The sequence below is a fragment of the Vipera berus genome (genome assembly GCF_964194415.1).
Source record: "Vipera berus genome assembly, chromosome: 3".
NCBI lineage: Eukaryota > Metazoa > Chordata > Lepidosauria > Squamata > Viperidae > Vipera > Vipera berus.
In genome coordinates this window covers 123,292,928-123,305,744 of record NC_138204.1, presented here as the reverse complement: position 1 = coordinate 123,305,744, position 12,817 = coordinate 123,292,928, and the positions used below count along the sequence as shown (strand labels likewise).

General features: G+C 38.1%; 1 protein-coding gene across 1 annotated transcript in view; it reads left to right on the top strand.

Annotated features, from left to right (window-relative positions):
- Positions 1-11,912, top strand: part of RALGAPA2 (Ral GTPase activating protein catalytic subunit alpha 2) — a 160,875-nt gene extending 148,963 nt beyond the window's left edge. The window contains exons 38-39 of the mRNA XM_081325243.1: positions 10,633-10,756; positions 11,329-11,912. Of these exons, the coding sequence (XP_081181369.1) occupies positions 10,633-10,756; positions 11,329-11,448 (244 nt within the window). The 3' untranslated portion in view covers positions 11,449-11,912. The remainder of the gene's footprint in view (positions 1-10,632; positions 10,757-11,328) is intronic.
- Positions 11,913-12,817: the final 905 nt, after the last annotated feature.

Here is a 12,817-nt window from a genome sequence, read left to right as displayed (position 1 = left end):
AATTAAAAAACCAAGATACAAACGTTAAAAACAAGTTTAAAAAGAAATAATATTTGTCCCTGTATAAATAAAACCCCAGTTAAAATTAAGATTAATTCTCAGCCTGGGCCAGAGAGCTCGAAGAGCCAGGTCTTCAGGTCCCGGCGGAATGAACGTAGGTCGGGGGCAGTCCTCAGCTCCATTGGCAGCTGGTTCCAAAGGGCAGGCGCCCCCACTGAGAAGGCCCTCCCCCTGGGTGTCGTCCGCCGGCAATCTTTTACCGGTGGCACCCTGAGAAGACCCTCCCTGTGGGAGCACACTGGACGAAGGGAACTTGATGCCGGCAGCAGGTGTTCCCTCAGATATCCCGGACCCAAGCCATTTAGGGCTTTATAGGTCATCACCAGCAACAGAAATCAAAGATAATATAAAAAAAGTTTCTTTAGGCATATTAATAACAAGAAAACAGCCAAGGAAACTGTAGGTCCACTAAAAAGAGAAGATAGGAAGGAAGTAACAGGCAACAGAGAGAAAGCAGAGCTGCTTAACTTGTTCTTTGCATCAGTCTTCAAACAAAAAGAAATTATAGCCCAACATACCCAAAAAACTACTGCAAAAGACAAACTAGAAACAAAAATTAAAATAAGCAAGAAAATGGTAAGACAACATCTATCCGACCTTGACAAATTTAAATCACCAGGACCCGACAGATTACATCCCAAAGTTCTGAAGGAGCTGGCAGATGTTATCTCAGAATATTGCACCATATCTTTCAAAATTCCTAGAGCACCGGGGAAGTACATGAGGATTGGAAAAGGGCTGATGTTCCCGTCTTCAAGAAAGGGAAAAAAACAACCAGGAAACTACAGACCAATCAGTCTAACATCAATACCTGGGAAGAGCCTAGAAAAAAATAATCAAAAAACAGGTCTGTGAACAACAAGAAGCAAACAAAGTTATAACTGGTAGCCAGCACAGGTTTGTCAAAAACAGATCATGCCAAACCAATCTTATTTCATTCTTTAATAAAGTGACTAAATTAGTAGACAAGCGAAATGCTGTGGACATAGTATACTTAGATTTCAGTAAGGCATTTGACAAAGTAGAACACAATCTACTGCTTGGTAAACTGCAAATAGGTGAAATAGACAACATCATCACCACAGCTGGCTGACAAACTGTACTCAACGAATAGTCCTCAATGGTACTACATCCACATGAAGAGAAGTAAGCAGTGGGGTACCACAAGGCTCCGTCTTAGGCCCACTACTCTTTAATATTTTCATAAATGACTGAGATGAGGGAATTGAAGGGCAACTCATTAAATTTGCAGATGACACTAAACTGGCAGGAATAGCCAACACCCCAGAAAACAAGCTTAGGATCCAAAAAGATCTTGACAAACTTGAACAATGGCCCCTACCCAACAAAATGAGTTTTAATGTGGAGAAAAGCAAAGAGAGGGACCTTGGAGTCCTAGTGGACGATCACTTGACTATTAGCCAGCAGTGTGCAACAGCAGCCAAAAAAACTATTACAATCCTGGGTTGTATAAACAGAAGCATAGAATCAAGGTCACGCAAAGTATTAGTACCGCTTTATAAAACCCTAATGAGACCACACCTGGAATACTGCAACCAACTTTGGTCACCATATCACAAAAAAGATGTTGAGACTTTGGAAAAAGTACAGAGAAGAGCAACTTCTCCAAAGCACCAGAGGGCAGGACAAGAAACAATGGTTGGAAATTCTATTCTGTTCTGTTCTGTTCTGTTCTGTTCTGTTCTATTCTATTCTATTCTATTCTATTCTATTCTATTCTATTCTAATTACCAATATGCTGATGATACCCAACTTTTTATTTCCACCCCAAACCACCCCAGCGATGCCCTCGACGTGATGTCCCGTTGCCTGGAGGCGGTCCGGGTCTGGATGGGGAGGAACAGGCTTCGACTCAACCCTGACAAGACTGAGTGGCTGTTCGTGCCGGCATCCCGGGAAATTCCGATTATCCCATCATTGGCCATGGGGGGTGAGCTATTACCCCCCCCCGTAGATAGGGCTCGCAACTTGGGGGTCCTTCTAGATTCACAGCTCTCTTTGGAAGAGCATATTGGAGCTGTGACTAGGGGGGCCTTCGCCCAGGTTCGCCTGGTGCGCCAGTTGCGGCCCTATCTAGACCGGGATGCCTTGCGCACAGTCACTCATGCGCTCGTGACCTCTCGTCTAGACTACTGTAATGCTCTCTACATGGGGCTGCCCTTGAGGTCCACCCGGAGACTCCAGCTGGTGCAGAATGCAGCCGCGCGAGTTGTCTTGGGAGTTTCCCGATACTCCCATGTTACACCTCTGCTCCGCGAGCTGCATTGGCTACCGGTTGCTCTCCGGGTGAGGTTCAAGGTGTTAGTTATGACGTACAAAGCCCTTCATGGCATGGGTCCGGATTACCTACGGCAACACCTGCGACCGGCGTCAACGTCCCTCCGTCCAGTGCGCTCCCACAGAGAGGGCCTCCTCAGGGTGCCGCCGATCAAAGAATGCCGATTGGCGACCCCCAGGGGGAGAGCGTTCTCTGTGGGCGCGCCAGACCTTTGGAACAGCTTACCGGTTGAGCTCCGGACGGCCCCCGACCTTCGCTCCTTCCGGCGCAATCTTAAAACATTCTTTTTCGAACAAGCTGGCCTGGTCTGACGGGGTGGGGTTGGGTTTTTTAAAATTAGTTTTTAACTTAATATGTATTGATTTTATGGGCAGGATGTTTAATTGGTTTTTAATGGTTTTTTAATTTTTGTATCTGTTTTTTATTGTGTATTGCCCTGTTCACCGCCCTGAGTCCTTCGGGAGAAGGGCGGTATAGAAATCAAATTATTAAATTAAATTAAATTAAATTAAATTATCTCAAGTGGCTGTAAAAATTTTATCTGCTCACAAAAATCAGCTGTCTGAAGTACATGTGGACAATCTCCAGATCTCTCTTCCTCCAGAGAGAATTTCAGCAATGTGGATCTTACATCCAGTTGCCTTTTTGACTGAAATGCCTCTGCAATCCGCATGGAGCAGAGAAAATGCGGACACTAGCTTGCCTCATCTCAGTGTATCAGATTTTTTTCAGTCAAGGAATAGATATTGGCTACTGCGTGATATGCCTTCTCTCTTTATACAATTATACAATTATAATTACTTAGTTTGATTTGTCTGTAGTCGCAGAACACAAATAACAGCTGCTGTAAATACATTGATTTATCTTTAGTTTGCTTTTATTTTAGATTATCTAGATGAAATCACTTACAGCCTTTTTTTATAACAATGGAATCCTTTCAGGCCCTAGTTGGGAATCAACATCTGCTTGGCAAAGATTAGAGAGGACCATGCTATTTTAGTAATTACCAGTCTGTGATGTTACCATGAGAAGGACAGCAGTCTTAACTATGGGCAGTCTTATGGATCACAGGATCAATTTTGTTTGCTGGAACAACCTATGAAATTCATCAAAGAGAGCCCTAGTGCAAAAGCTGTACTATTTTATTTGAATAGAGCATACAAGTGTTCCATAGAAGAACAAAGGCAAAACTTGCATTTTTGTTACCTATCATTCACACTTTCATTATTTCAGCAATATAATTGATAAGAGAGGGAGAGTCACTATTCTACCTCTAGTATTATTAAAAAAATTATCAAACATAAGTCCTTGTCTATCTACAACAGATTATCCACAGATCTCTTTGCATGCTCACATGTAAACATTTGTCCATTCTTCCTATTTTTTCTTTCTCTCAGATATAGAAGTTGTCTCTCTTAGTTCCATGACTATCTTAATTGATGGTACTTCTGCTGAGGGTGCTATTTTCAGATATGATATTAATTAGATAATTTGGGGGCGGGTGTAATCCTAATCACAGTCCCTTAATTACTTACTGTATAAATAAAATATGATTGCAGTGAAAGAAATGGGCTATTAAATTCAATTAGCTCATTGCCAATGTTAGGGACAAAACTACATGGCCCTCGACCTGTGACGGTTTATTTAATGGCAATTTAAATTTATTTTATTTTATTTTATTTTATTTTATTTTATTTTATTTATTTTATTTTATTTTATTATTTTATTTTATTATTTTATTTTATTTATTTTATTTTATTTTATTTTATTTTATTAGATTTATATACCGCCCTTTCCCGAAGGACTCAGGGCGGTTTACAGGGTATTTAAAACCAAACCAGTACAAAAGTTAAAAACAATTAAAAAAAAGATTAAATCATCCCTAAAAATTGGGGCAGTCCTGAGCTCCACGGGCAGCTGGTTCCAGAGGGCAGGCGCACCCACAGAGAAGGCCCTTCCCCTGGGTGTTATCCGTCGGCAGTCTTTTACCGTTGGCACCCTGAGAAGACCCTCCCTGTGTGAGCGCACTGGACGAAGGGAACTTGATGCTGGCATCAATTAATGGCAGCCTCTGAAAAAGTCAGTTACAACTTAAATTCAGATTACAACCATTACCCCATTCCCATGGTCACATAATCGCAATTCAGGTGCTTGGCAACTGGCTCACATTTACATCCAGTTTGCAGTGAATTTTGCTCCATTTTACGATCTTTCTTGCCAGTTTTTTAAGTGAATCACTGTGGTGGTTAAGTTAGTAACAGTTGTTAAGTGAATCTGGTTTTCCCATTGACTTTGCTAGTCAGAAGCTCACAAAAGGCGATCACGTGACTCCGGGACACACAAATATGAGTCAGTTACCAAGTGTCTGAATTTTGATCATGTGACCTTGAAGATGCTGCAATGGTCGTAAGTGGGGAAATGGTCATAAGTCACTTATAAGTTTCCTGCAGTAGTAGGCGTGGATCAGCATATTTTAAGAGCACATACGGTACCAACAAAAAAAATCTAAAACCAGGTAATGGAAATAGATTAGAAATTGTATGTATTAGTCTTGTGCTATTGATTTACACTAATTGTTTGAAAGCATTTTAAAGCACTATCTCATTGCCAGCTGCCATTGCAGTGATTAAGTCAGTTGAGACATACCTACAGACATCTGCAACGAATTGAAATTATAGCAAAATGTTGGCATGTACACTAACTTCATGGTGTTAATGCTGTAATTGCATAAGTTGAGATTATTTATCAGTAGGTCCTTTGCTCACTCCTTTTGAAATGCATTTCTTTCGTAACCATTGCTTTGCAGTGAAAAGAATTCTGCTTACACCATTTTTTAAAAAAATTATATAGCTATATTTTTGGGTGGCTGTAATCATATGTGGCATTTCGCATCTCAGCTACCTAGGAGATCATACTTTTAAGAGTATGGCATGTTATATTTATTTTCAAGGTGTAGTAAAATCTGATTAGCTATAAAACAATACAGAAATAATGTCTACACTCTCTCTGACTTCATTAAACTTGAATATAGTTTTATAGAGTTCTATGAAACTTTAATCAAAAAGGTTATTGTGATCAGTAATAGTTTGTGGTTTGATGATTAGCTATATAGATTGGATCTATAGGGAGTAAATCCTGTCAATGTTAGGAATACTTCCCACTGATAGCACAAAACATGTTCTAACCAGTCATTGTGGCAGTGTTTTCCTTCCAAAACATTTTTTCCCATGCCTTCAACATTTTGGTTTTTATAAAGACAAGATTTATTATTGCTTTATAGGAAATTTTCTGTAGACATTGGCTATGTTTACACAACATGCTAACCAGGTTAATTTAAATCTAGCAGCTAGATTTGTACATATCAGGTTTTGATGGTATTAACTCTTAGATAGGTTGTTGTTTTTTGTAACACTTTGTTCTGCGAGCCAAGTTTGTCTTATTTATACTTCAGAGTATTGCACAAATACAGAAAATGGGTTAACTTAAGTTATCTGAGCACAATCATTGAGAAGCATTATGGAAGTTACTGAATTTGCAGGTAATATATATGCCTTTATAATTGAAATACCTGAACTGATTTTTGAGAATCCACTCATGTTCATAGATATCAGTCATGAGGGTTTGCAACCACAGTGCTGCTAATCATTAAAAATATTCCCTTGCTCCCCAGCTAACCTTCAGAAACACCACTAGTTTCCTACAACAAAATATGAATAATATTGCAATTACAAATCTATAACTTGTGCTCATATTTTGAATATTGCAGCTATCACACAGTATTGTTTAACATAAGCCTAGTAAGCAGCAGTGGTGTTTTTTTTTTGTTTTTTTTTTTTGTTTTGTGTTTTGTTTTGTTTTGGTTTTTTTTGGGGGGGGGCACTGCCACAGTGCTTCATACGGAAGAGTGCCCAGGGCAGATGCAGCTTAAGATGGTAGAAAATATCACAAAATAATAAAGCAAAATCTGTGCAGTTGTACGCTGTTTTCTTGTATTATGTTGACATTAATGACCCGTTCTATTTGTGTCAAATCTTCTTTTCAAAACATTACAAATAGTATTGTAATCCAACAATGTAGGTGCCAGTAAAGAATAGATCACTCTTTTTCTATTGCTATTGACAATGGGAAATGTTAAATAGGACGTTAGGGGAAAACCTGTTGCTTCTCCCATGGTATCCTTATGCAGGAATGCTGATTCCTACTGCTACTGGTATGCAAATTCAGTATATTTTGAGCAAAAGTTCACAGAAGGAGAAAAAAAGAATTTCTCCCTCCTTCCATCTATTCCCTTATAATCACTGGCTTCCTACAGCATGATGTCACCTACCTGAAAGGAGAATTCTTCCTTATTCACCACTGAGAACCAGTGGAGCAGAGTGTAGTATTTAAGGTGTTGGCTGCCTTGACTTCCAAACAAAACACAGATTATTAATCTAATAAATAAAAAATACATGAAGCTCCCCACTTCCTACTAACATCCTTTATCAAGATTGCTGGGAAGGGAGGGCAAAGCAGTGATGAATGAGTGAGAGAGAAAATGGAGGCATGTAAGTGCGTACCATCATCAGTCTGTCAACTGATGCAGGTGCAGGAGCTAAAAAAAAAGTTGGTCCATTTTTGTTCTAGAACACTCTTGTGATCAAGCCCCTCCGCTTCTTTTCTTGGCAAGCAGCAAATAATACCAGGGAAATTGTGAATGGCTAATGCTGACAGAAAGTGAAGAGGAACTAAAGAGCCTCTTGTTGCGGGTGAAGAAGGAAAGTGAAAAAGTTGGGTTGAAACTCAACATTAAGAAAACCAAGATCATGGCATCCGGCCCTCTCAATTCCTGGCAAATAGATGGGGAAGAAATGGAGGTAGTGACAGATTTTATTTTCCTGGGCTCCAAGATCACTGCAGATGGGGACTGCAGCAAAGAAATAAAAAGATGCTTGCTCCTGGGGAGGAAAGGCATGGCAAATCTAGACAGCACACTAAAAAGCAGAGACATCACCATGCCAACAAAAGTGCGTATAGTCAAGGTTATGGTCTTCCCAGTTGCAATGTATGGCAGTGAAAGTTGGACCATAAGAAAGGCTAAGTACCAAAGAATTGAGGCCTTTGAACTATGGTGCTGGAGAAGACTCCTGCGAGTCCCTTGGACTGCAAGGCAATCAAACTGGTCAGTCCTAGAGGAGATCAACCCTGATTGCTCTTTAGAAGGCCAGATCCTGAAGTTGAAACTCAAATGCTTTGGCCACCTAATGAGAAGGAAGGACTCACTAGAGAACAGCCTAATGCTGGGAAAGATTGAGGGCAAGAGAAGAAGGGGATGACAGAGAATGAGGTGGCTGGATGGAGTCACTGAAGCAGTAGATGTGAGCCTAAATGGACTCCAGAAGATGGTAGAGGACAGGAAGGCCTGGAGGAACACTGTCCATGGAGTCGCGATGGGTCAGACACGACTTTGCAACTAACAACAACAATGCTGACAGAGAAAGAAAGGAATGCTCAGAAGATTGCTTGGATATTAACCATTCCTAGCACGTAGCTCCTAGGATGTTACACACATGTGAATGCAACTAATTTTCTGAGGAGTCTTGAAATCTTGGCCCAAGTCATCACCCAGTTGTCTTTCTGTCCAAGGCAGGACTAGAACTCCCAGTTTCCTGATTTCTAGACTAGTACCTTAACTACTACACCAAATTCCCCACTGAAATCTTACCCTTAAATTTTTAACATGCATTGACTTAATTAAAATGAAAGAAACTAAACTTTATTATGCTATGTCTTACTTAATACCTAGTGATTACTTCATCTAGAATAACCTAAGAATACTATTAAATTATCTAAAGTTAGGATTAAAAATGAACAGGAATTTTAAAATGTGTCGCCTTTGCTGCTATCGAATGTAGCTGTTTTTTACATTCTTTTTCAATGTGCGGGAAATACTGATTTAAACTTATTCTCTAATTACTGACTTAATTAGAAAATTCCCTTATACTACACTTAAGGAAACTTTTAAAATATATTATATTTATTATTATTTTAGACAATTTACCACTGGAAATACTTAGCTGATCTTAGTACATTTTTGAAACTGCCTAAGCAAAATTTAGTTTGATGAAAGCTAACCCAGGAAATAACCACAGTTGTATGCTAGACTGGGAAATTTAAATCTAAACCAGAGGACAATAGCAATAGCACTTCCACATAGCTACCAAGAAAACTACTTGGAATAGTGCTTGGAGGTATTATGAGATTAGCTCCACTGTCCCAGTGTATGTCCAGGGCTAGGGAGGGGATATTATTTTGCAAATCTATAATAATTTCTAGATGTTGTTGCTAATCGTTGGCAGTTACTATTGGGCGAATGTTTATCCTCCTCTGAAAGTACCATTATTGATTCCATTGTTCAAAATCATTGGCTAATCAGACTTTCTGATATACAACACATTCCCGCCCTCCCCCCCCAAAAAAAAATTGTAGTGTCTTCTCTTCCATTTCTTATGTTTATAGACATAGCACGGAAACAAGGTTTATTTTAACTGCTTCCACAAAAGTGAGGCCGCATGCAGACCATGGACTTAGAGGGTGAGGGGGGAAAGGAATTGAGAAGAGATGCCAAGCCCACAGAGGTCCACAGGCTCAGGTGGTTTTCAACCATAAGTTTAGCTTAGCTCTTTCAGTAATTTGTCACGCCTTGGCTTTCCCCTGCTGCGCCAGCACGTGCCAGCTTAGTGTCAGAAAGTCTGTGCACCAGACGGCCACTCAGGCCTAACATCCTGCTGTTCGGGACCAGCACTTGCTGTGTCAGTGAGGAATTGAGATCCCTAGCAACAGCCAAGCACCAGGCAGAATAAGCATGTTCATAATGAGAAGTGAATGGCATCCCTCAGTCCCTTTAGAATAGGTTCTAGGCGTATGGCTGTCTCCTAGGAAGTTTGGCAGACTGGTCATTAGCATCGAGTCATCAGTAATTCAGCGTATAACGGAAACGCATATCTAAATATACCTAGGAATGGGATATAAATAAACCAGAGGAATGGGACATAAATATACAGTTATGTAGTGTGAAATAACTTGCTAGTTTCTGTCATTGCACAATAATGACCCAGAGATATAAAAAAACTTTAAACATATTGACCTTATAATGACCAAAAAAGAAGTTGTTTGCCCTTTTAGAAATGGTTTACAAGTTGCTTCTGTTGTATTTTTAAAGTGAAATGTGCTATGTAAGAAACACATTTGTAAACTATTAAGGAGTAACAAATACACAGATGAGAGTGTAGTAAAGAATTTACTCTTTGTTCCAGCCCCTGAAGGAGTCTTATAAAAGTAAGCAATTTTGTCATATTAAAAAAAAACATTGAAAACAACTGAAAACCTATTTTCAATCTGAATAACAATATACACAATTATTGACTGACCACTGAAGTCATAAAATCCAATATATGACAAATTTGTCTGTACTAGATATGTACAAAATACTATTGCTGTTGTTTTAAGTTTATAAATTATCATCAAAGAAATTAGAAATTGCACACAGAGAGAGATTTGCTGTCTTCCGTATGAAAAGATATCACAAGCAGGGGTCCTGTTAAAGACAGCTGGAAAGTTGCTTCTGCATGTTATGCTTGTAAGCTTTATTGGTGACTGGCTTTTGATTATGCATTTATATGGTGTCTGTGTTCCAGGTTGCTGATTTTTAATTAAAGATAACTTCTTTGGTTTTCGATGCTTAAGACTAAAGTGTACACATGTTCTATTTTTAAAATTTGACTAGCTCAGGAAATTGCCAATTCTTCTGGAAAATCTCAGGCATGAAACATTAACACGTCTTAACAATGTAGTTGACAGCTATATATATTCTTATTTTAAAATAAAATTTATTTTAAATAACATAATTAACATTTCTAATTTTTCTGTCATAATAGCTCAAATGTACGTGCATTCATATTAATGCATTAGGGTAGAGTATATGTACATGTATACATCTACTATAACACTTTTCCTCATTGTTACATAATTTTAATTTATCACCGATGAAGACCCATTACATTTAATTTGATAACCAGTGTTTTTAATACTATGATTTGCTTAGTACTGAGAATATTACATTTATGTAAAAAAAGTCTAAATGTTAATTACTGCAATGCTTACAATTCTGTGACTTTGGAAATATACCATAGCAACTGTGGTACACTTTTCTTTCTATATATTATGTATCAGATACAAAGTTGAATAGTGAAGGCTTGGTAACAGAATATATTTCCTTGACCCATGTCCAACAGTTATGAGGAAAGAGCAATATATCTTGATGAAATAATCCGAAATCACAAAGAGCAACTGTCATTTGAGGATTTTGCTGCTCAGGTCTACTCTCCCTCTTCCTGTTACTCCCGTAGTGGATGTGGTAAGTCTATGTGTTATATTTATTACTACTGCAGTTACTACCATTACTATTATTATCATCATCGCTAAGGATGACTTGAACAGCAGGTGTACACCTGTTTTTCACTGATAAATAGCTGCAAATTTAAGAAAACCACTTTCTCTGTGAATTAGCTAATGAATATCAAAAGAAATGATGACGTTCATTTTAATTTGTTTTGCAACAGAGCTTTTCACTCAATTCCTTTCTTCCCTGCCCTGTTAACCCTCCAAATCTAGCAAGGTTAATGAACTTTCTCTCACTAATGTGTTCTGGTTCATTCAAGAGTGCAGACTTCTTGCTGAGCTGGGAATATGTTGTGCAAAAGCTATTTGTGAATCAGTGCATTCTTATGAAAAAATAGTCCCTCACAGTAGGACCCATTGCTAGTAATGTTAAATGGAGATTATGCTAGGAGAGTGCAAGATAAACACTATGTTTTGTCAGGCAATATCAGTGCTTAGATATTTGATTTGTTGCAACACAGTTTTTGTTATGAGATAACTTTATTAATTATTGTGTAATTTTTAAAACATAATTGTTTTATTTTGATGGTCGATTTTATGATTTACTGCTGTCTTGCAAAAGAATAGAAAACAAACCAGCTGCCTTTCTTGAAGAACATTCCTTTATTCCTTACAGTCAGTGTCCATCTTCTGACACTGACATTTCCTAATTATATTGCAATGCTGTGTTGCATTGTTAAGTCAATGGATTATCCCTATTACCAGTGAATGTCTGGATGCATCTGTTTTCTTTCTTATTCTAACTGATCAGCTATTTTTTATATATGAACTAAATACAACAGAGATTAAAGGTACTGAAATGAATCACTTTACAAATAAAACCAGACGTGCATCACGGTTTAACATGACTGGCTGTACTTCTTGAGCTTTGTTAAGAGATATGGGATAGATGCACATACTGTATTGGTCGCCAATGGCAGCAGGCAGAAGGCTTTGGAGATAAGCAAGCTGGCAGAAGTATAGAGGAACTGGTGCTATTTACATAATCGCACCTCTATTTCCTGGAGAGGCGTCAAGAGACGGGAATGGCCTCTATTGATCTTTGTTGAACTGGAATACTAAACAACACTAGGCAAGCTTATAAATAAAGCTTTGATTAATCTTTTCTCTATTAAAATGTGCAGCTGTGAATTGATTTGTATATATTATTTATATATCCTATCAAACATAGATTATTTGTCATTATCTTATGAAAGAGTTTCATAATTTTATAGAACAGTTTCATGATTTGAGCATTGTGAACAACTGAACTGTTTATATAACAATAATAGTAGAATGATTAAAAAGAATACATTATAAAAAAAATCCATTCGTGAAAATTGAATTTTATGAAACAGTGTACATAGGTTATGAAGAACTGAGTTTCAGCCTGCATCTAGCTGAAATGTCTATACAAATCACATGTGATTTATACATAATTCTGTTTGGCCATCCTAGGATCCATGCATGTAATGAAGGGGAGAAAACATTCCCAGCAATTTAGATATGAAAGTTAATTAGTCAGTTTGAATAGGGGGCAGCAAATCTCATATAATTCAAATTAATGAGCCAATCAAGTCTCTTCCCTTCCAACAAGCATAGTTAAAAAGAGTGAGATAATATTCAAAATGCTTAATTGTAAGACTACAGGTACAGGTGGTGTAATTGGGAAAAAGTTAAAATATGGATGTGATTTACTTACGGCTTGTCATTGATCCTCAGCCTTTTGAATAAGATCGGGTGTACTTATGATGTGCTGGATTCCTTTGTGCTAGATAAAATGTAAAAACTTCAGAGAAACCCATTAAATGTAGCTGGGGAGGTATGTGACAGAATTTTGGTTGAAAGAGTACAAGCACTAGAATGGACAAAATTTGGGAAGGCCGGTGCAGTTTTATGCTGGGCAGAGGATGTCAGACTAGGTTTTTGCTCTTCAACAGATTATTGAAATTGCATGAATGGGAGAATGAAAGATTATTTTACAATTGTTGATTCAAAAAAAGGATCTAATAAGGTTGGTTAATATGAAGTTGAAGATTG